This window comes from Haplochromis burtoni, unplaced genomic scaffold, assembly GCF_018398535.1.
Source record: "Haplochromis burtoni strain Fernald_Lab_line unplaced genomic scaffold, NCSU_Asbu1 Contig_318, whole genome shotgun sequence".
NCBI classification, from domain to species: Eukaryota; Metazoa; Chordata; class Actinopteri; order Cichliformes; family Cichlidae; genus Haplochromis; species Haplochromis burtoni.
The window spans coordinates 206,573-230,289 of NW_024582679.1; the positions used below are offsets into that span (position 1 = coordinate 206,573).

The 23,717-nt window shown below is 41.2% G+C and overlaps 1 protein-coding gene across 8 annotated transcripts in view; it reads right to left on the reverse strand.

The window, feature by feature from the left end:
- nrxn2a (neurexin 2a) overlaps positions 1-23,717 on the reverse strand; it is a 128,566-nt gene that overhangs the window by 67,516 nt on the left and 37,333 nt on the right. For 5 of the 8 annotated variants that reach the window (XM_005941410.2, XM_005941412.2, XM_042228324.1 and 2 more), the window contains 8 exons: positions 23,142-23,443; positions 17,513-17,674; positions 11,450-11,879; positions 10,383-10,766; positions 9,286-9,489; positions 5,808-5,834; positions 643-762; positions 174-555 (listed from right to left, as the gene is read on the reverse strand). In XM_005941410.2, the coding sequence (XP_005941472.1) occupies positions 174-555; positions 643-762; positions 5,808-5,834; positions 9,286-9,489; positions 10,383-10,766; positions 11,450-11,879; positions 17,513-17,674; positions 23,142-23,443 (2,011 nt within the window). The remainder of the gene's footprint in view (positions 1-173; positions 556-642; positions 763-5,807; positions 5,835-9,285; positions 9,490-10,382; positions 10,767-11,449; positions 11,880-17,512; positions 17,675-23,141; positions 23,444-23,717) is intronic. The other 3 variants (XM_042228326.1, XM_014339765.2, XM_005941409.2) reach the window with 1 other exon arrangement.

Genomic DNA, 23,717 nt, shown 5'->3' on the forward strand with positions numbered 1-23,717 from the left:
TTCAAGATATGAATTATGATTAGGTAATTTCGAGGCCAGGAAATAAGAAAAGCTCCCGTTCGTGCTTTATTTTTCCAAGACAAATACTGTTTGGTTGGAATACAGTGAATGAAAAAATAAACCCCTTTTTCAGATTTCTTCATCACACATGTATATTAGACGCTAGTACTTACCCTTTGACTAGCTCCACCACAATGAAGTCACTTCCATCTCCTGAGTTGTAAAGGATCAGCCCGTCAGGGCTAGTGGTCTTGAACTGAAAGAAGAGGTGCATGGAGGCGTAGGCCTGTAGAGTGGAAAAAGCCAAGTAGCTGGCCTGCGTTAGGAAAGTTACAGGATTGGCAACAATGTGCCTCATGCCAAACCGAGCATTCAGCTCGCAGTAGGAGATGTCTCCATTCTTGCACTGGTCCAAATAGAGCATCCCATTGAAGGAGAGGGCTTGCAAATGTCCGATGAAGTTGGAAGGCACCACAGAGATGAAACGGCGCTCGCTCATGATCCCCGTCTCGATGTTGTTGAACTCCAGGCGGGTGTGGGCGCCGGTCATGTGGCCTAAGTAACAAAGCATTCTTTTTCAACTGAAAAACATTTCAGTATCTGTGCCTTTTTTCTACTATAGCCACTTTCTCCCTACTATACCTTCCACAGTCACGTTGTCTACAGAGAGCTGCAAGTTCTTCCCACGCCGTACCACTTTCACTGTGTGCCACTCGTTGTCATTCAGCTTCTCGCCTACAAGGAGTATCTCTGGTCCCTTGCCTAAGAGGAAGAAAGCGTCAAGTGACAATCATACCACATGAGCTCAGTGTACAAGCCTTCGACACAAAGCACTCAACATTTGAAGCACTCTCAGGGTGCATGCATTCATTTACTTATCACTCACACACAAAGCCACAAACCAGCAAGCAATAATTTGCATTTATTCAATACGCAATAATATGGGAAATGAGACAAAGAAACAGCTACAAAAGAGCCCATTCAAATACGAATGTTTAAAATGTACTGCATGACACAGCTGCGCGTTCTCTGTGTAGGGTCATTTGGGTGATGTCTGTTGGTGGAAACATGTTGGGGCCATGCAGTATCTGGAGCCCTGTCTCAAACACGGAGCTTTAAGTTCCTGAATTTCTGCACTATCCTGAGCCTTTTTCAGTGGTTTCAAAATAGGTCACAGTGCAGAAGCTTGCCACTGCAGCACCGTCATCCCAAATCAGTGCCTATGCAACAGGCCGACACGGCAGTTCAAAGGAGTTCTGACATCGCTTGGGAAACTAATTGGCCATGCCTAAGCTGACTGCGCCTTTAGGGGTTTGTCTGTCTAATTGAGCTCAGGGTGCAGGAGAATTACAGGGGACGTACAGAGGGCAATAAATGGAAAACATCAACTGGTTTCCGAACACTTCACTGTTTCATCCTCAGGGAAATAAAATGGTGACTGGAGACTTTGTCCAGAGCTGCATATCAAGTGTCTTCACAGCACTGCATCATTTCACCGTCACCCTGCTGAATATTGACTACGCACACCAGAAAGATCAATCTCATCAAATCCCGCTCGCTGTATATTTGATGGCTTCGCTTAGATAATGAAAAACACACAACTTGCTGGATTCACGTCCAACACAAAAAACCCGAGAAATGTTTATCTTGTAAGTGACTATCATGATAGCAGAGGTACAGACGAGATTTGCTGTAATGAAAGAGGCAACAGAGGAATGCAAGACAGTACGGACTATTCGGCTTATCTGTGTTTCTGCATGGGGACCTCACCTGCTATCTAATGTCAGCATATGAAGCCAAACACAATAATATCAAAATAGAACAACAAAGTCAAATTTCTTGCAAGCACAAAACAAGAATTTCTCAATATTTTACACATAAAATTCTGTTTATATCATTAATACAATTGGATAGATCAAGACCCAAAGTGGTGATACTACAAGTGCAATACTGAACATGCTTTCAATCATATCATCATTTTAAAATTACACTCAGGCCACTCTTCTTGTTGTTGCAGTTGCCCTACATCTGTTGCTGTTGTGCACATTTGCACAACATCGTGTTAGTTCCGAGAAATCGCTTAGGGGTGAACTAAAGTCTGGGCATCCTTCACAAACAGTGTTAAATGCAATTAAAGAGGCTATGCACACGTTCATTAAGTATGTAAAACAGTACAGGTACAACCAGTAATGACTATTTTTCTAGCAAGAACAATTTCTCTTTGTCTGTTGTTTCCACTGGGATGTCTTTCGACAGCACAACTACCCAGTTACAATACAATACAATACAACTTTATTCCAGAGGTTTTAATCAGCTGAGGGTGACACAATAAATAACAGCATGCAAGCCCATGCTGTAGCGAGTTATCGATCAAAAAGGGAGGCCTGCCCTGGAGCTTACCCTGCTCTGTCACCTTTTATGACTGTAATGGGGAGGACTGCTTACTGAACTGAGCGTTATGTTCAACACGAGATCTCAAGACCTGTCGCTAACAATCGAGGCCATCTGAAAAATGTAAAGAGGGCAGAGAGCAAAGGCCTCGCCCCCCGTCCCTCTCCCAACTTATTTTTAAGCAACTGGAGGAGTCCCCCCCTGCTGGCCATTTTAAAGAATGCAGCTTTAAAAGTGACCTATTGTGCTAATTTACAACTCAGCGTAAAGTACTTTTGCACACCTCACAGTTCAAAATTAATCCTGGTTCTTCTGATACTGGGTGTTGGTACAGCATCTTAGTTCATACTGTCTGAAACAACTTTAAGATGATCCTACTTTTAACCCATCTTTTATAAACACAAAGCATCCACAGAATAAGGGCAATGGCATCAGTGGTCCTGGCCCCTTATTGAAATCCAATAGTGTGGTTGCTATAGCAGTGAGGTGGGATGTTAGCTCATATAGCTTGATTATGGATACAGTTTAAAAATGAACGATGAATGAATGATCCATGGGTGTGGAGTCAGAAAGAAGCTTACCGGTTCACTGCAGCGAATAGTTTAAATAGTTGCAGCAGGGTAAGTAATGTATATAACAATATATAATGAATGTTGTCTCTCAATACTTTTAAATAAAGAAGCAGCATTTTAAATGTATATTTTATGATAGAAAGAGTTATCTGTAACACTGCAGAGTGGATCAAAATGGTGGAATAGAAAAGTGTATTCACCACAGACATCTGATTGTAAACCCTTTGAAATCGGTCTGCCTTTCAAAAGCTTGAAAGAAAGGTCCATATTGTCCATTCTGATCCCCAGCTGTATTTGAGTGATGCTTTCAATAATAACTTCAAAGGCTCGGTGGAGTTATACAGGTCAGACTCATGAGTGAGCTGAGACTATGGCTGCAGGATTTGCGTCTTAATAAAAAGCAAATTTGTCGAACAAATGCCTCATTTCAAAAGTGTGCGCACCACGCTTTCCCAGACTCCATATAATTAATCAAGAACACTGCAGCAACATTTGTTCTTACAGCGATTACCCTCCCACTGTGTATCCAGTTGTGGACAGTTTCCAAGCAGCTGTTGCAGATGGGCTTTCCTCCCAGATTCCTTTGGAAGTAAGCTACATTTGAAAGACACCTTGCCTGAGAAATTCCGATTTCTCAGGCAATTCCGATTTGCCTGAGAAATAATTTGCCTGCAGTCAAGTTAGAAGGTAATCCATCAAAGTGGGGAAAACAAATGTATTTAAAAAAGTACATAACCCAAACTGTACGGTAGCGCTGTTTTTGGTGATTAGTGTCTTAATAATTTAAGCGGGTAGTTCTGCAGTTTAAAACTCTGTGTACATCTTGTAATATTGAATAACCATTAGGAAGCCATTCATTGCCACATGTGCCCAGTTAAGCTATTTTAGAGGCAACTGATGCAGGATACAAGCAGTTTAATGAATACAGAAGACACAAATAAAGTGGACAATGCACAATGTTATAATGCCATCTGCTGGTAGAGAAGGAGAATTTCCAGGGCAGATATCTGATGAAGATAATAGATAGGCAGGCAATGCTCAATGCATTTTTCTCTGCTAAGCTTTCTTTGCATAAGGTTTCATCTGTATATTTTCCACTGAGTGCAAGAAATCATTTAAAGTGGATATAAACCGCTTTTATGCAGGTGAGTCACTGAGATAGCACACAGGCACCTAGTTTCCATTCAACCATCCACACACATAAAACCACACACACAAACACACATTAATGCACACATTTTACTCACCTCGCACAGAGAAAAACAATATAATTGATTCAATATAACGAGCAGTTCAATAATTTCATACATGTGCAGTAAATCTGTGTACAACTGTATTGTAAAAGCTGTTAAAACCTGCACCTAACTGACTGCGGGTTATCGATTCTTTACTTACCTGGGATTCACTGTCAAATATATTTGAGAGTACACAAAGAGTTGTCTTTATCAGAGTATCTACCTCTTGTGATTTTAAATGCATAATAATTGGCAATAGGGCGGCTTTTCTGCGAATCGTTTTCTAACACGAACACCGAGAGGTTTTTATTCTGAAGTATCAAAGAATTATTCATACATGAGGGGTGGGAACAAGCTTTCAGTCCGCACTCAATTATAGTGATAACTTTTATAAGCATTCATAAGCCTCCTCTGTATACGATGATCTAAATCAGAGAGCCGCTCACCTCTCCACCGGCAATAGCGTTTATCTGTTTCTCACACCGCTGTAGTCTGAACCCAAACTTAAATTGCCTGTCTATCGGGCGAGAGCAACAATCTGCATCATAAATTCCAGCATCACTGCGGTGCGACCTGAACTCCCACTCCACTTCACAAGAGCAGAAAAACCAGCAAATCTATTCCGTTAATCCAGGGGAAAATCTTACTTTCAGTATTCATTTTCCTTTGGGTCAGCTGAATTATTAAAAGACCCTGTAGCTTCATGGAAATGTTTTTTTTTCTTCTTTTTGGATAGATTCTCATCTTTATTGCCATTTTTTAGCTTATGTTTTCAGTTCATTTTCAACATTTATTTCATTTATTGCCCTGTACTTTATGGCAAACAGTCAACGATGTGCAATCAAAACGTTTATTGATGAAAAGAGCAATCTGTTAATCTGTTAATGAGGCATTGGTAATCAGAGTAAAAGGAGATGGGGTATTGAAAAGATATTTGAACATGGAACATGTTTCGTGACAGTTACTCTAATAAAAAGGTGTCCAGAGCTGCGAATTGTCGGCACCAATCTGTATCTATTTTTACACATTTTAGCCAAAACAAGTCATTGATTTTCTGAAGCTCTGCTATTGATCTGATTTCATTCTAACCTTTAAGTTTATCTCAGCTCTGTCACTGCAGTCTGATTACTCCTAATAAAGCAGTTGTTTTTTTTCCCTAAAATGAAATTGAGACACTGATTTTCCCACTAAAGACAATTACGGGTTATATTTTAACTGCACCCAATTATCAGCTATGTGAGCAAATTAGTCAGAGGCAGATGAATGGCAGACTCATTGGCAGCCCAACAGCAGACTATTGTATGTCAAAAATAGCTACATATGATTACAGCATCATTACACTGAAAATGTGTCTAATTTGAATTGGTAGATTTCATGACAACAGGATCCCAATTATATTCAACTGTACAGCTGCGTGCCACAGTGAAGTCTCACTCATGTTCTTATCTTTATACTGATGCTTGTGAGGAAGATAACAGCAACAGTAAACAAAGACAATTGTGTGGCAGAATAAATGAATTATATTCTCTTTCATGTGGGAGCAGAGGCACAGAGCATGTTCCTAAATCATGGTACAGTAAATAAAATCATAATCATAGGAGACACTTACTGAGATTACAGCCTATCCTGATACAATCTGGTGAGAGAGAGAGTGAGATGGTGAGATTAAAAGAAAAAAAAAAGAGAGAACAGCACAAGAGGAGATCATTTCACATCCTTCAAGGTACATTCTGCAGACAATTCAGTGCTTTTCAGAGCCCACCATCCGGGGACAGCCTGAAGAGTCTAAACCGCCACCTTCCTCTCTGAGGAAGAAAAAAGGAACGGTGAGTGAAAGGGAAAAAAAAATTCCCAGCATGTGTCTGGCACCGCTGGAAATACAAGACACCCGGTCAAAGTTGGGATCAATGAGAGTTTTATGGACAATAAAAGTAGAGGTGCAGTGAAGTTATTTTTAGCATCCATACCGGCTCTGCTACGACTGCTTAGGTTAAGAATCGGCAGGATTTATCTGTTTCAGATAACACGACTGATCGCTCCACCTACATCTGCTTTGGGGTAATTCGGCAAACTCACACTGCTGTGAGGAAAATTGTCAGATAACAAAATTGGAAAATGAAACTCGTATTAGATTTGAGTGTCTCACGAGGAGATAATTATGCTGATTTTAACATGAGAAACATGAAAACCTTGTAAAATTTCTCTGAGAATAGACACAGAGAACAGGTGGCTACTGAACAATAAACAGTCACAGACGTCACTGAGGCTGAATTTGCAGTCAGCGACAAGTAACCTGTACACCATTGAGATATATGATCAGGAAATAGTTGTTGAAGCTAGGTTAAGAGCAGAAGTGATGATCAAGCTTCATGCCAAGAAAGAGTACTTCAGAGGCGATCTTTGCTTTGAGAGTGTTGATGAAGAAGCATAGAGAAGGTCAGAAGGAATTGCACTGCATCTTTCAGGATCTAGCATATGATATGATACGGTAGAAAGTATATGTTAGGGTGCCAAGAGTGGAGGTGTGGTACTGCAAGGGGAAAACAGGAGCGGCAGAGAAATTTCAGAGGGTGGTGCAGGACATGTATGAGGACAGTGGTGAGGTGTGCAACTGATGTGACAGATGGGTTTTTAAGGTGGGGGTAGGATTATATCAGGGATCACCTCTGAGGCCCTTGTTGATTGTAATGGTAACTTGGTAACTTCGATGTTCACAGATAACACTGTGATCTGTAGTGAGAGTAGGGTGCAGGTGGAAAAGAGCCTGGGGAGGTGGAGGTATGCTCTGGAGAGAAGAGTAATGAAAGTCAGTAGAACAAATAAACGAAGAAAGAATAAATGTGAGTGAGTGAGAGAGGGGTAATAGTGAAGAAGCAAGGAGTAAAGATATCAAGGTGTACGAGTGTCTGAGGCCAACTATTCATAGAAACACTAAACAAGGGAGGTCAAGAAAAGAGAGTGGATGGAGACCAGTATCAGGCGTGATTTGTGACAGAATATAGCAGCGTGAGTGAAAGGGAAGGTTTGCAAGACGATAGTGAGACCTGCTATGGTGTGTGGTTTGGAGACGGTGGCACTGACAATAAAAGACAGGAGGTCGAGCTGGAGGTGGCTGAGCTGAAGATGCTATTTTCATCGGGAGTGACCAGGATGGACAGTATTAGAAATGAGTATATGAGGGAGACAGTTCAAGTCGAGAAGCAAAAGTTAGAGAGGCTAGGTTGAGATGGTTTGGACGTGTGCAGAGGAGGGACAGTGGATTGGACAAAAGTTGTTAAATATGGAGCTGGCAGGAGGGAGGAAAAAGAGGAAGACAACAAAGGTTGTGTGACAGAGGATGGGGTGAGACGGAGGCAGTGGGGACCCCTAAAGGGAGTAGCTTAAAGAAGAAGAGCCTGTGCAATCTAATATATGAGAGGTTAATCAACTAGTAGTCTGTAGATGTAATATATTATAAGTATATTCTTCATGACTGTGTTTTTTTATGCACAAATTATTGTCGTTTATTAAATCTGGTAGGCTAATGCACCTCTACTGAAAAAGCCCAACTCTCGATCCATCTTCAGCTCAAATTGCTGTTTGTCCTGCAGGCTTGACGGTAATATATTTTCCGAGTTACACACAGAGGAAAAGTGGCGATTTGCACAACCTGCAGCCTCAATGATAGTTACACCGTGAAAAAAGTGACAACAGCACAAATGTAATGCTTTGCCAACATTTTCTCATATCTACAACAGTGACTATCTTCTCAATCCAGCTGAAATGTTCACATTTTTGGCCTCAAAATGGGCTCACCCACACATCATTTGCATGTTCTGAATAATGAAACCAATTTAACCAACTGTGGTTCAATATGTCGGTGTAAGTTATGTGGCTGCAGAGTGCTCTCAGGCTGTCAACCATCACAGAGCAGTGGATACAGACAGCCAGAGACCAGAGTGACTTTCTGCTGCGGATGTGTGTCTGCATGTGTGCGTGCGCGTGAGTGCGTGTGTCTGTACGGCCATCGCTGGTACTCTCTGTTCAGTGAAGCGGCTCTAAACTGGAAAGGCCAGTAAATGTGAGGGGAAGGAACTACAATGGACACATCTACAATGTGAGCAGTTTAAGCGGTAATATTTCAGCGTAATGACGGATCAGGTCTCTGACTGCCTTCTCCTTGAACTGCAGACAAGCCATTGAAGGGCTGAAAGAGCCGAGACGGTCAGGTGGGACCTGACCAAGGGATGAACTGAAAGAGTGAGTGAGTGAAAGAGAGAGAGAGAGAGAGGCAGAGAAAGAGAGAGAGAGAAAGATAAGGCAGAATATACATACACATATACAGTAGCCTAAAAAGTCACTAATCCCTTCTTTTTCCACAGCTTTTTGTATTTTGTTCTGCATTTTATGTGCATTGTCTTTAGAGCACAAAAATATACATTTTCTCCCTTTCTTTCCTTTCTGCCTCTGCAGTATAAAGTATTCAATAAAGACATAACCTTGAAACATATTTTAACGTCTACTTCAAAGCAAAGTTTAGACATAACTGTGACGTCTCGTTATATTGACGCTTTAGCTCATATTGTGTGTAAACACAATGGCACTTGCATATCATACCATTTTTCTCTCTATATAGTCTTGTCTGTATCTGAAGACAAACAAATATTCAGCAGGTTATAATATGCATCTTTTTTGACGTTATTTGGAATGTTTCTTTAAAATTTCCTGGTTTAAGGAAATCAAAGCAGAGCTGGCAAAAAAGAACGCTGACAAGGATATCCCCTAATGACATCACATTATGCTACTTTTTAATTTAAACTGATAATTCGTTATTTAATTCATTCATTTTCACTTAGACCCAGCTGCTCTTTCTAAAATTGACAGAACCACTGCAGGCCTCTGAAATAAATTATAGGAGCATGCAAAACAACCAGGGGTGTGTGCTTTACTCTTCTTTTTTTTTTAGGCCACTGTATATACTGTGTATGCAGATGGGGATGAGAGAGCCTCAGACAGAACAAACACACAGAGGTATCTGTCTAAGTAACGCGGCCTAAAAGTTCAAGAGGGATTACAGTATGTGCTCATATTCGCCGCAGCAGCATTACCCAGGTTCACAGTGAGTTTCACTCTGCCTCCATCCAGCTCCAAGCGCAAGGTGTCTGCAGACTGCTGGGAGGTGGTGGCCATCAGCAGTCCATAGGCCCTCTGGGACATAAAGCGCAGAGACACGTCCTCGGCCTCTGTGTGCAGCGTCCTCGGCAGTACCACTTTTAGATACATGCTGCCGTCATAGCTCACCATGGTGGCCTCTGCAGATTTAGGAATTGGATTTGACCAAAAACGGGAGAGAAAAAAAGTGTTAGCAGACATCCAGAGGGAATCGCAGCGTGAAATTAAAAACACGAAGAGGCATTTATGGAGCGAAACCTAAATTTGGTCTGAGATTATTTTGGGTGCGACATGATATCCTTTTAGATTGCAGTTTTCATCTGCCGCACCAGATGGCAGAAAAAGCCTGGAGCAAACAGAGAGAGTGGCGAGATTGCAGGCGCAATCAAATTTCTGAAGGATTTATTCCCAACACAGCGCAATAGAAGGGGGATTTTCATTCCTCATACTATTAGCTGCCAATGGAGCTGCGTAATTTGGCCTCTCTGTGAGGAAGTTATCTGCACGGTGAATGCAGAGTGATTCAGGCCGAATCACTCTGCTGAAGAACCACTGCATTTCTGATGAAATACTCATAGCACTGGTAACCTCGTGATACTGACAATCCACTAATGAATCGCTCTACTGTAGGTAAATACCGCAATTTGCTGTTGAATGGCTCACATTAAAAACAGCATCATTTTCCATAATACTGTCACTGTCACCAGGTTGGTTTGTATATTTGGAGAGTTATTCTGGATTGAGAGCATGCTTCTCATTTGAATAGAGATGGCATTAGGCAGTATGATCATAATGCAACTGCAAATGAAATTCTTATTGTTTAGGAAGCTTGAGCACTAAGTCCTTTTGATAATGAAATTTGTCTATAGCTACATTGTTTCTATATTTACAGAGACTTTTAAGCCACTACACACCTAACTTAATAAATAAAATACTAGCCAAGTGTGCTAAAAGCTTTGCAGCACCTTTAAAAAGAAAAAAAAACACACATTTATCTTCCCCATCTACTGCCATCCTTCTTAGATACTCTTACCCTTCTCGCAGCTGGGGCCTAGATACCCAGTACTGTTGCAGTCACAAATATGGCGATTCCAGCCCTCTCTGCAGTGTCCACCATTGGCACATGTGTCTCTGGTACACCTGATGTGAGTCTCCCTGGTGCAGAAGCTGCTGACACCTGTGGCGCTTTGAATTTCTGCCAGCCTCCGGAGGTTACGACTCTGTCCATCAATGAACAGGTCCCTCACACAGCCCACGTAGCCGAGGCCGAGGGACGCCGTCCATACCTCAGGGGGCAGCATGAGGTTTTGACGATCCTCTGGCAAACCTCCAAGATACATGTCCCCATCCAGATCAAGGATCTCACTGCCTTCATTAGCAGAAAAAGGGATGCTCTGGCTGTTCACTGAAATAAAACCTGTGGGCCAGGCATTAAGTGTGAGTCAACTTGCACTTACACAGTTTTTTTTTTTGTTGCAGAAAAGGAAGACAGGTGTGTGCGTGGGTTGTGCTGAATGAAAGGCAAGAACAAACTGCGAGATTGAGGAAGTGGGCACCAGGCTGCTTGTCTTAAAAAAAAAAGTGAATATAATAAAAATGCACTATGTGTCCTTGGGAGATTATTTTGCTTTTGGGCAAAAGCAAAAACTAAAACTTGATCTGTAAAAGTGACGACCTGTGAATTTGGGACCCTTGAGAAGAAATGGATTTTATTTATAGAAACGTGAGGCCAAAATAGAAGAAGTGCAATCTCGTCTTCCACATACGTACCGCACTAATAAGTCAGGCAATTCCTAATTTGAGTTGGGCGACTGTGTAATTGGCCACTTGTTAAATAGGTTAACACAAATTTAAAAATGTCACATGTAGATTATAGCCACTAAAAATATAATTGTAATTAAAAGCTAATATGCATGCATGTTTCACCGCAGTGAATAAAAAACAGGAGCGTGCCAGAGTGACTGTATCCACTCTGACATATGGCGATTTCACAGCTTATAACCCTTTATAGTCTGCTCCACAGCTAAAACTAGAGAAACACGGCAGCAGAAGCAGACAGAAGGCGTACCCCGCTTTCACAGAAACACAACACTGACTTACCATTGCGCCCTTTTCTCTGGAAGTCCACATGGCACCACTCGCCATCATTGAGCCTCTTGCTACTGGCTTTCATCTTGATGCTGCCAGAGCCCATATCCATGACGAGGAAGAGAAATCCGTCGAGCAGCTCGATGGCAAAGAAGTCGGCCCGGGGCTTCCTATCAGGCTGCGTGCCCTGCAGGCTGCCATGGCTGAACAGCATAAGGCCGCTGGGCTCTGTGGTGCGGAAGTCGAAAGATATGGACCCCGTTTTCTTTGTGTTCCACCTGGGCAATGTCAAGTAGGCAGACGGCGTGTCGAAGGTGACCGGCTCCAGGGCTTCCACATCCTCGCAGCTGAATATCAGGTCACCATGGATACTGATCTTGGGGTCTCGCTGTTCAGCCAGCCGTGACAGCTCGAGTCTAAACTCATTATTCTTGTAGACCACCTAATAAATGAGAGAGATGTCGTGGTGAGATGACAGCTGAAAAAGCGGAATGAATTTAGTGCAAAGGTTGAATATTAGTCATCAATAAACACGACAATCAATAGGACACAGCAGCCGACAACACGGTGAATCATTCCTGAACCCGGAGCTGAGACAGAAAGCACTTTAGTGATTTTACATTTGAGTGCATTTATTCTGCAGGATTTCAGGTAGATCATAAAAATATTTTAATTACCAACAAATTATGAGGAGATTATCACGAGACAACAAGAAGGCAGCAGGTGTTAAACCGCTTGTGAAATTGCAAAAAAAAAAAAAGGAAAAAAAAGAAAATGCATTTAGATTTAGATGCAAATGCTTATATTTTAGACATTTAACTGGCTCATTTAGGAATGCACAATGTGTCTGACATAATCATCTTAAATTCAGAGCGGAGGAACAGGAGGAGGAACACTGCACCCACACGATGGCAAACAATTTGGTGTATTTATACCGAGGTAAACTGAAAGAGATCAAGTCAAGGCAGAGATGGTGAGTGGGAGAGAGGCGGCCTTGACCCTTTACAAGCTCAGCCCGAAATTTATTATTTAAAATGGGTAAATTTAGTAAACATGCACTCGTGATCTGCAGAACAGTCGTTAAAAAAAAAAAAATAATCCGATTTTGCACTCCGGCATGAATAAATGTACATGAGAAACTCATTTGCCTTTGAGGAATATTTTGCTGGTGATTTAATATTTTAGTGAAATTCAAAAACAACCTTTTGTACATATATTTACTTGCATATACAAGGCTCCAGATAGACAATGCCTGTTTTCAACATAAAGCATACTGGGAGAGAATGCCTGCGCAGGCTTCTTTGTCTTGTTGTTGTATTTTCTGCTTTCATTCTGGCTTCATCAATATGCACAGTAGGAAACCGCGGTCCTTGTCTCATTTTGTATCAGTTGTAAGTCACCCCGAGCCCACTGTTATCTGCCACATCACTCTGCAACCAGTCACTGCCTGAGGTGACACACCACACAGCACAGAGGACTAACAGCAGAGCTGAGAGGCAATTTGAGCCAATATCACACTTCACACTGCCTCAGTGTGACTAATTAAGCAGTGAAATCAGATGGCGAAACTGACCATCGAGAAATGAGTGTAACAAGCAATTTTAAAATGGGAAGACAGTCAATCAAGGCAGTCACTTACACAAAGAGGGAACAGCGTGTTTTCAGTAAACAACCAACAACACCAGCGAAAACGCACAGATGGCTACAAAAAGACACTGTGACCTCTGCAGGGCTATTATATAAGCCAAAGGACAAAGCAAGAAGCGGAATCCTATTTCACCAATTCAGATGCTTGTTGTTTGTGACATGGATTACAGAGTATCCCAAAACACAAGAAATAAAGCCCTTTAGTGCCAACCGGCAAAGTCCCTGTGTCATTTATGTTCAAAAAGTACAGCATAACAAACTGTGAGAATGAGGACCTTCTCTTCTCCCAACAGCCGTGTGAAGACGTTCTCCATAACCAAATTGGGTGCAATCTGTGAAGCATTAAAGTACACGTAGCTAATGGTTAGGCATGCGATATCTGGAAGGTACACGCACGGCAGCATAATAAAACGACATAGCGGCAACTTTGAAAAACAAATTCATCTCTGCCTGCTGGTTGTGACATTCATCTGAATGTTTCTCCTGCACTGATGAACCTGATGGCCTCTCCTCAGCAGCTCTCATATCTACTATCCTGAAACATGTAGGGAGATTAGTCATTGCCTACGCTGTCTACATTCAGTAAAATAAGACAGAAAAAAACGAGTATTTTCCTCACTGTTCACTTTTTTCCCCCCACGCGGACCAAGAGGAATACAATATGTGCCGGATGTATTTGTGAATACCTTCTACTCACCACAGAGCTTTGATTTTTTACTTCATCACCAAACTCAAGCGCTCGCTTATGGACTGACACATCTCAGATTTCTTGGCAGGCCGATCCAGTTATGACCAGCTCTGCCTGTGTCACCGCTCACACTCATTATCAGGGTTTGTCAACCCTTCTTCATGACTCTTTATCGCGTCACACTCTTCCCGCATGCCTACAGTGTGACTGTGTGACTACACACAGAAGTAGTAGGTCTAAACACCATCACCAGTCACACCGCCCACAGAGCGGAGGTTGCAGCATTGGCAGCGGTGCTGGGACAATAACCTGTCCATAAATAACATCTCCTTTTCGTTTTAGTAGATGCAAACTGCATAGTAATGATGTAGATGGTGCACTTAAAACCAGTCAGTGGAAATACTTTTAGTGGGTTTAAATATTTATGTTATGAGGTTTATTAAAAAATGATTATATGTTTGTTATTGTTTGTTTACAAATGGCTTTATTAATAAATCTGTCTGTTTTAGTGTTGAATTTATAGGAAAATGTATATATATATATATATATGCAGACTGTGTTGACGTTATGACTAAAAATGAATAACAGCCTTGATTTAAAAATAAAAACTGCTGGCAGCTCTCTGAGACTGTACTTAGGCAGTAATTGTGTTTAAATGTCGAGCTAGAATATTCAGAAAAATTTGTATGAATGCCCCTCGGAAAATTAAACCCAGCGCTGGTGCGGTGGAGGTGAGGGGGTCGGGCGGGGGCCAAGACAGGAGAGTGGAAGATGCTCAGATTTCCATTTCAAGTGACTGGGATGGACATTTATTGCTATTATTAAGAGCATTAGGAATGCATTAAGGAAATTTTAGTGGGATCTGTTGTTTCTTATTATTGTTCATTGTGAGAAGACAAAATAAACAATAATATATATAACTGACATACTATTCTAATTTGAATCTAGGGTGCCGTCTGTGTATATGAGAAACGTGACGCATTTAACCCAAATAGAGCACTAACATCGCATTCGCAGGAGGATTACTAAATGAACGTAATAACAGGAAAATCAAATGAATTGTGATTTAAAATACATTTTGTTCAAAAAACATTAGATGTTAATAATCTCTGTATGTGCGACCCACATGTGGCCCACCTGTCAAGGAGGAGATAGAGACAAGAAATGCATACATGCTACAAGGTCATTATAGTAAAATGAATAATTCTGGGAATAAAGTCCAAATTTTTGGAAAAACCTGAAGTACTATTTTGACTTTAATCTCAAAATTAAGAATAATTAAATCAAAATAGAGCCTTCTAGTGTGTTTATTTTTCTTAAAGTCTCTAATATTCCATTGGTATAATATGGCTTAGACTGAGCTCAGGTTTGGACATATGCAGAGGAGGGATGGTGGATATACTTGATGTGGAATACAAAGGATGTGGAATATGGAGCTGCCAAGCAGGAGGGAAAGAGGAAGACTCAGGGAATATTCCTGGATGTAGTGAAGGAGGTTGTTGTGACAGAGGAGGATGTTAGGGATAAGGTGAGATGGAGGCAGATGATCCGCAGTAGCGACCCTTAAAGGGAGACTTTGAACATTAAGGAATATTTATAACCAAGTTATTGATGTCATACACAAAAACCTGGTGAAAGCAATATCAAGCAATATCAAATATTTGGGCTAACAAACTTGCCCATTTATACACTGTATATTCATTTCGATATAAAATGTTTATGTGTGTGTGTGTTAGCCCTGCGACAGACTGGCGACCTGTCCAGGGTGTACCCCGCCTTTCGCCCTGTGACAGCTGGGATAGGCTCCAGCGCCCCCCGCGACCCTGAAAAGGATAAGCGGAAGCGAATGGATGGATGGAATGTTTATTTATTTTTTGACCATGATATTACATAGAATTACCTAAATTACTTAAAATGTATTGTTGCATGTTGTTTCAACAGGCAGTAACACACATTGATTGTAACATCCATGTTGTTTCCACAAGACTTGAACGCACTGAGGTCAGAAGAACAAACTCTGACTCAGGAAATAGGACTAATCCAGGGAACATGTAAATGCAAGGTTTAGCACAGGGTTGCCTTGATCAAAACACTCATTCATACATAAATACCTTAATAAATTAGTACTTCATACAAAAACCCAAAGCATACAGGAATTATTTTGCAGGTATTTGGTAAAAACAGACAAAGAAGTGGACAATTTAAATTCTGACCGGCAACGAAAAGTCCACAGATTACTAAAGTCATCTAAATTTATCTTGTGAGTGGGTGGGCTCGATTAACTGTAGCTAAATTCACAACAATCCAGCTAGGCAGTCGATACTACTCGCTTAAAAACCACAAACCTCATAACGGCAACATCAGGATAAGAATGATCCTTTTTGGGGGAACCACAGATCACTGTCCAGTTCCTGTTGTGACATTTAAACTAGACCAGTGCACAGTAATCACAGCATATTACAACTGTAAAAATCACAGATATCTCTAACTTCTTTCTGTATGCAACATCTGATTGAACTTTAAAACTTGAACTCCCATATTTTGCCTCACAAAATCCAATTAATCAAAATATTATCTGAAGATTTCATTTCTCCACTACACCAGCTGGCTGCTTTGTCATTAGCAGTTGACAATTTAAGCAGTTTTTTCAACCGGATCCCAAAAAGAAAATGTGAAACCGAAGTACGAAGAAATCTTCGTGTTAGTTTAAGCAGGCCAGCACTGATGAACAAGAGCATACCCGACAATAATCAGTCCTTAATCTACTTGTACCAAGACAGTAAGACAGTCCTTCTGACTGCCAAGCACTCACACTTAATGAAGCCGCTGCTCGTTATGCTCCGACCTGGCGCTGCTGTTATTAGCTTAGTCACGTTATTTCCACTCTATTTGCCTTGTGCATTATGTGTAACCTATATCTAAGTGATGTGTCTGCTCTGTCCTTGGTGCATTGTTCTTCCTGCTGAATCCAGAGAAGCTGGATTTAATGGGGATCAGGACAGGCGGCTAGAAAGAGTTTATAAGCAATTACGGAATAAATGGTCTTATATTGTGTGACGTCAGTGTCTCTGACAGAAGTAAACTCAGCTGTATGAGCTGGGGTATTAACCCCGAAGAAAATCGGCCTCCCTGACGTCTGTGTGACTTTTAAATATCAGACTGCTGCCTGTTTAATCACGTCTCCTCCTAACTCTCTTTGCGTAAGGGGAAAGCATTTCTCTTATTTTAAGGCTCACAGCATATCAGTTGCTTTTTTTATGAGACGGCTCAGTTCATTAAAAATTTGTGAGACCTGGCTGAAATTGGGCATTAACCCATAATTTGCTGCTTTACCTAAACATCTAGTACCAAGTACATGATCTTTACTCGCTTGCTGAAGATAATCAATGTGACAGGTGCAGGTCAGACTTAAAGCACTTAAAAAATGCAGAAGAGGGGATGAAAACCAGCTCCAAACTGTGTTTCAGGAATGAACATGAGATGCATCTGTTTCTTATGCATATCAGTGCTACATTCTCAAAGGGGTTCCCACAGGAATCTATAAATGCATATGCTCTGCACAGCACAACCTACCAGCTGAAAGTTTCTCCTTCAAACACCCTACAACAGGAGAATCAATATCAGTGCGAGGGGTAATTTTCTATACGCAGAACATGCTCTGCTTAAAGGGTTGCGCTACCTAAGGAGGGTCGGATAGTATTTCCAGTTTGCTGCCGAAGCTGAGGTCAAGCTGTACTCACATCTTTCAGACAGCCCATGAAGTTGTTGCTGACCGGGGAGCCTGGCAGGTCAGCTGTGTTTAGGCTGCCCCCTATGTAGAAGAGATCATCAGAGCCCAGCATGGTGTTGTCCTCCTGGGTGTAGCCAGTGGTGGTGAGAATCCCGTCCACCAAAATCGTCACCTACAGGGATAAAAATCCCGGCACGTTAGGAAAATAAAATCCAAGATTTTTAAACCAAGTGGAAAGAACCGGCCTAATTATTTCATGCTTCATTTCTTGATTTGAAATAAGCATGTCGTAATGTTGGCTCTTGAAGGCAATTACAAGAACAGCTTTGAAAGGTTCACTAATCTCAACTGATCCCCATTTCTGATAAACCAGCATGATCGTAGCGAAGTCAACGTATGATAAATGTGGGCTCCGCTGATATTTTGGCTCCAAAGCAATTTGCGATGCTACAGTTAATTTGAGATTAAAGGTAACAGGATGGCAAGCTACATTTACTCGAATATTGGCACCATCAAAGCAAGAGATTTCTCCTATCAATGTCATCAGTAAACAGGGAAGAAAACGAATGACTGAACAGGGATATAGAAGTAAAAATGATATGCTTGTTGCCATGACAATAAGCCTACAGTAACAAGTATTTCTGCACAAATGTAACAGCTCCCACTTAGGGGTAATAAGTGAAAACAATTACCATTTCTTTTGTTGGGAGCATTATTCCATTTCATTTCAGGAAATTCTACAGTAGAAAGCAATTTCTTTGTATATTGCACTGCATATAATAAATATCACAAAATGCATAAACAAACAAAATAAAGTGTTGAGCATGCATGGTCACAGATTCAGTTAATTGTTCCGATGTCTCATGCTACACACAATATTCCTGAGTGGAAGGACACTGTGCATAAAATCCTTCAGTCAGATCATTAGCTTGGAAAATACCACAGATCATGCAATGTTTTCACATAGGGAGAGGATGCAAAGAGCAAAAGCCAGTACAAATCTCTATCCACTAGCTTCAGGTTATGCTTGTAGGCGATCAGTCAGCAGGGCAAAATCAAAAAACAATACCCAAACAACCTAGGAAAAAGGAATAAAAAATTAAGGATCAACAAGAGTAGAGTAAGGCAAAGGATTCACAACATGAATAAATGGCTATAATGCATTGCTACAAATGAGTTCAATGATGATCTGTAATGTACTACTAGAGGGTGTAATTAGCTAACTGGGAACAGGTGGTGCAGAAAACTGGTGGGAAGGAAACAAAAAGTGTGGAAGGAAAACTAAGAACCAAGGATTACAAAAAGCTAAAAGGAAAAAAAAAACAGGAAATGAGAGAGATGAGAGAGAGGGAACTATTTTCCAAATTCTCAAGTAAACACCCACAGGGGAAAATAAGCATTATAAAATGTGGAATCATTTCTAGCTTCGCTTAAAAAATCATTTAAAATGTTTGACTTGTGACCCTTGCATCTCGAGAATGAGTTAACTATGTAAAAAGAACCGTGTCTATTTTTATGAATATCATAAGAGGATGAGAGACAGCATGGTATGTTTAGGCGTCAGGTCAATAAAATGAGGTTCTGCCTTTCCATTTGCTGCTACTGGCAGGTATTGATTTCTATCTATCTGGTACTGAAGTCTTGAGTATCTTTGCCTCGGACCTTGGACAATGAGAAGGCTTGACTGAGGGTTGATGAAACTGCACATGAAGAAATTTCAGAAAAATGTGTTTCATGTCTGGGAAGTGATTGATCTTGCTTTCTTGTTCACTCCAAAATGTCTACAGAAGCATGGCCGATGTCTAAGATGGTGGTGACACCCACCTACTTTACTGGCATTTGAATATCCGAGGTGAGGGATCGGTGCGTTCAAAGGTAATTACTGATTTAGGTCATTATTAATTAGAAGAACACACTGGGAGAATATACAGGCTCCAGACCTGGATGGCACACTTTGAAGCTGACCTTTTATCATTAATTTTGCCAGCATTTCGACATCGCCGGTGTTATGTAGTGCTTATTAAATGGTAATATATATTTATGACTGTCAGTGTAGCTCAGGAGGTTTTCAAAAGAGTATTCATGCGGTACAACAACAGATAATCAGCAAGCATGTTAGTGAGTTCTGTGTTCTGGGCATGCCAGTAAATAGGTGGATGCATCGATAACAAGGGTTGAAAGGCAGAGAAAATGAGCACCAACGAGTTTGCCCAAAACAGACGACACAAAAGGCAGATGGAGAGAGAGAGATAGTAATAGGAGGAATTCTAGAGTGAAAAGCACCACCGGATCTAATAAAATGTTTCCACCAGCACTCTCGTGGGAGTTACAGTTCCTCCTATCTACATGTCAGTGAGCTAACTTATCTGAGGGGAAAGCAATTTACACAGGGATCAAATGCATGCCTGAAAGCATAAGTGACGTTGTAAGCATCGGCTTGCCGCTCTTCTGGAAGCCAGGCTAAGGAAATAGAAGTGGAGGAGGATGCACGTTTATATGCAGGTTAACGTGACAGGTTTAGAATATATTGGCGATGATGAGATGGTTAGATACAAAATGAGTTCTTCTTTAGAAAAGAAATCTAACATTTATATGCACTGCATGAGTCCCACTCATCTTGGGGAATATATTTAGTCTGGTGATAGTTCAAGTAAATTTACAGAGCGATCGCTTTGTGCGGAACAGAAAAGCTAGCGCCGCCTTTCCCTTTAGAAGCTCAGCTTTCTTAGGGTTTCAGTATTGTACTGAACTCAGTTAGCTAAGATAATGGTAACAGCGACATTAATGCCATTGTCCAATGTATCTGACTAATACAGAGCATACTGGAGCATATTGGTCATATATGTGAGAGTACAATTTAGGGTGGATGCACTCTTAGCTTACGCTTAGCTTAAAGTGAAGACATAACAGATTAGCTGGAGAAACATAACTGACAGCTAAATAAACATAAACACAGCTAGAAGAGAGTGAATGATCATTATATTATCTGTCACTGCTCTGTGTGTAAATACACTGAACTGCTACTTCATTAGGCGCAGCCATTCATCTGCTCGTCAATGAATGGCTACAGTAACAAGTGTTAATAAGTTGCAGCCAATCATATGGCAGCAACTCAGTGCATTCAGGCATGTAGACATGGTCAAGATGACCTGCTAAAGTTCAAACTGCGCACCAGAATAGGGAAGTAAAGGTGGTTTAAGTGACCGAATGTAGCATGCCTGTTGGTGCCAGATGGGCTGGTCAGGAAATGGACCTACTTTTGTGTCTTGGGTTTACCAAGAAGGATTAGAAAAAGAAAAAAACAACTCTGAGTGCATGCCAAAGCTTGAAGCAGAGGGCTACAGCAGCAGAAGACGACCACACCTGTGCCTTAGCTTTCAGCTAAGAACAGGAAAACAAAGCTCAAGAAAAGTGGACAATAGAAGATTGGAAAAATCTTGCCCAGTCTGATGAGTCTGCTGTCTACTGCAACATTTAGATGGTAGGATCAGACAAACAACATGAAAACATAGATCCATTCTGCCATGTATCAATAGTTCAGGCTGCTGGTGGTATAATGATTTGAGGAATGTTTTCTTGGCACATTGTTACCCCTTTAGTACTAATTAAACATCATTTAAACACCACAGCCTACCAGACCAGCGGTCCCCTACCTTTTTTGCGCCACGGACCGGTTTATGCCCGACATTATTTTCACGGACCGGCCTTTAAGGTGTCGCGGATAAATACAACAAAATAAAACTAGTACCGGTACCGAAAAAAAGAAGATTTATTCATAACGCACGTGAAAAGACCCAGGAAAACCGAGTTAACGATAAAAACGATAACAAAATAATGCTGAAAACCGATAAAAACCCTGAAAACCATACATTTCACACCTGAGACTCAACTCTCGCGGCCCGGTACCAAACGACTCACGGACTGGTACCGGTCCGAGGCCCGGGGGTTGGGGACCGCTGTACCAGAGCATTGTTGCTGACCATGCCTACCCCATTATGACCACAATGTGCCCATCTTCTGATTTGATGCCCAGCAGGAAAACACACCATGTCACAAAGCTCAAATCATCTCAAACTGTTTTTTTAAACATGTCAATGAGTTCACTTTACTCAAATGGCCTCGACGGCGGCAGATCTCAATCCAACGAAGCACCTTTGGGACGTGCTGGCACGCGAGATTCGCCTCATGGATGTGCAGCTGACAAAATGAGCTTGTTATCATGTCAATATGGAACAAAATCTCTGAGGAATGTCTCCAGCTGACAAGTTTACAACCACCAAATGAGCACTTTTGCAGTCGTTATACTGTTTCTTTCTTCTTCTTCTTTTTTTACAGGAATTGACGAGCGAGGAGTGGCTCTGACTGTGAAACCCTGTAAGGCCGCTACTTGTCAATCAAAAGGTAATCAGACCAAAATCAAATCTTGCTTTATTTTCTGCCAGCACTTCAAGGGCATTTCCATTCGTCATTAGGACTCCTGACAGTTGTAAACACCTTATATTCATCTTATGAATCTTTTTTCTTCTTCACTAGTTTGTCTCTCTGCAGTTTGTTGCTGCAGTTATGAGCAACAAGGTTGTTGCAGTGGTGACAATGCAAAAAAAAAGAAAAGAAAAAGGTAAATTTGTGAGACCTAAAGAAATGAGTAATTATGTGTGGGCTTGTTCCTGCAAGCAACCACTTTACATTACACTCACTCCCACTTATTCAGTGTCCATACAAAAAAAAGTGCAGCTGTAAGGTATTATATGAGGAGACTAATAGAATAGCAGAATGATGCAGTCAAAGAAGAATGCCAGTGGGGTAACATTTAATGTAACGGACACATCCTTGCAGTAAATTAGACTGGGAATTCAGTCCCTTGTCCTGACTGCTAATGATATGAAACCTTAAGGCCGAGTTGTACTTGGCTGGAGTACAATAGGTACAGCAGTACATGGTTGGACACGTGCACTGGCTGTATTCATTATTTAAGCTCTGCTTTCTCTCGCAAGTCCCCATATACTGCTGCAATGTTACATCAGTGGCTAAAGCTGCAAAAAATATATTTTTGCACTCTCCGTTCAAGAGTTGGTAATGAACAGGCTCCTGATATCATCACTACTGTGGGACGAATGAATAGGATGAATAATGAGTTAAGTTTTTATTACAAAAAAGGTATTAAAAGTATATATATGGCAATCTTGTGGGTGCAAGAAGGAATCAATTCTCTGAATTAAGAAAAGAGTGATTTCTAGAAATGCAATCTAGGGGCAATGACCTAATAGACGCTTGCAATATCAGGATAGGGAATGTGGCAGCAGAAGCATTCAACAGAATCCAACACAGTATTTGTTTACTGGCAGTTCACACTGCCGGAGGTTAATAGCGGCCTATCTAAACTCTATTTGCAAAGGACTGCCATTTCCTGCAGCTCATAAGAATCAGATCCAAATCTTTTTTATATTAATAAGCTGAAAGATACACTTTAAATACTGTTACAATACTGTGTACAGTGACTGATTTCTCATTATCTCACACAGATCGCTTGCAGACTGCAATTATATTGACTTCTGCGTAAATACAATCTACACATTTTACAAAAAACTGCAACTTTCTTAAGCAGAATACAAAATCATAAGTAATGGATGTATACACACCTGACGGAGGTTGCGCGTCACACGAACATCATGCCATATATTGTCATTAAACCTCCCACTGGTTGGTTCCACCAGGGCTTCAAAAGCGCCAGAGCCCAGGTTGATGACCAGCCACAGAGCGCCATTCCTCAGAGACAGGTTGACATAGTCAGCTGATTTCCCCGTGTGAAGCAGCAAGGCGTTCCTCTGCAGCGTCCGGAAGGACAGCGTGATCTCGTCCAGGTTACTCTGAATGGGAGTCTGGGATAGGTTGTAGCTGAAGAACTCATTGCCTTTAAAGGTGGCCACTGACTCCTCCTGCCCTGAGAGTCAAAGAGAAACAGCTTAGATAATTGTTCCTCTCATCCAGCTTAACCTTTACTTATCTACTGGGTGCATTCACTACTTTATTTTGCTAAAATAGAGGAGGCTTGGTGGGTGATATTAGAGGCTAAAATGAGCGGAAAATGCAGCGTGCCGTATTGCTTCGGAAACATTTCACTAAGACCCACTTGAACAGACCATGTGTGTATTTTGTAAAGCTATTGAAATGTTACAAAGTCACTGTACAGTCAGATGAACAAGTGTACATTTTCA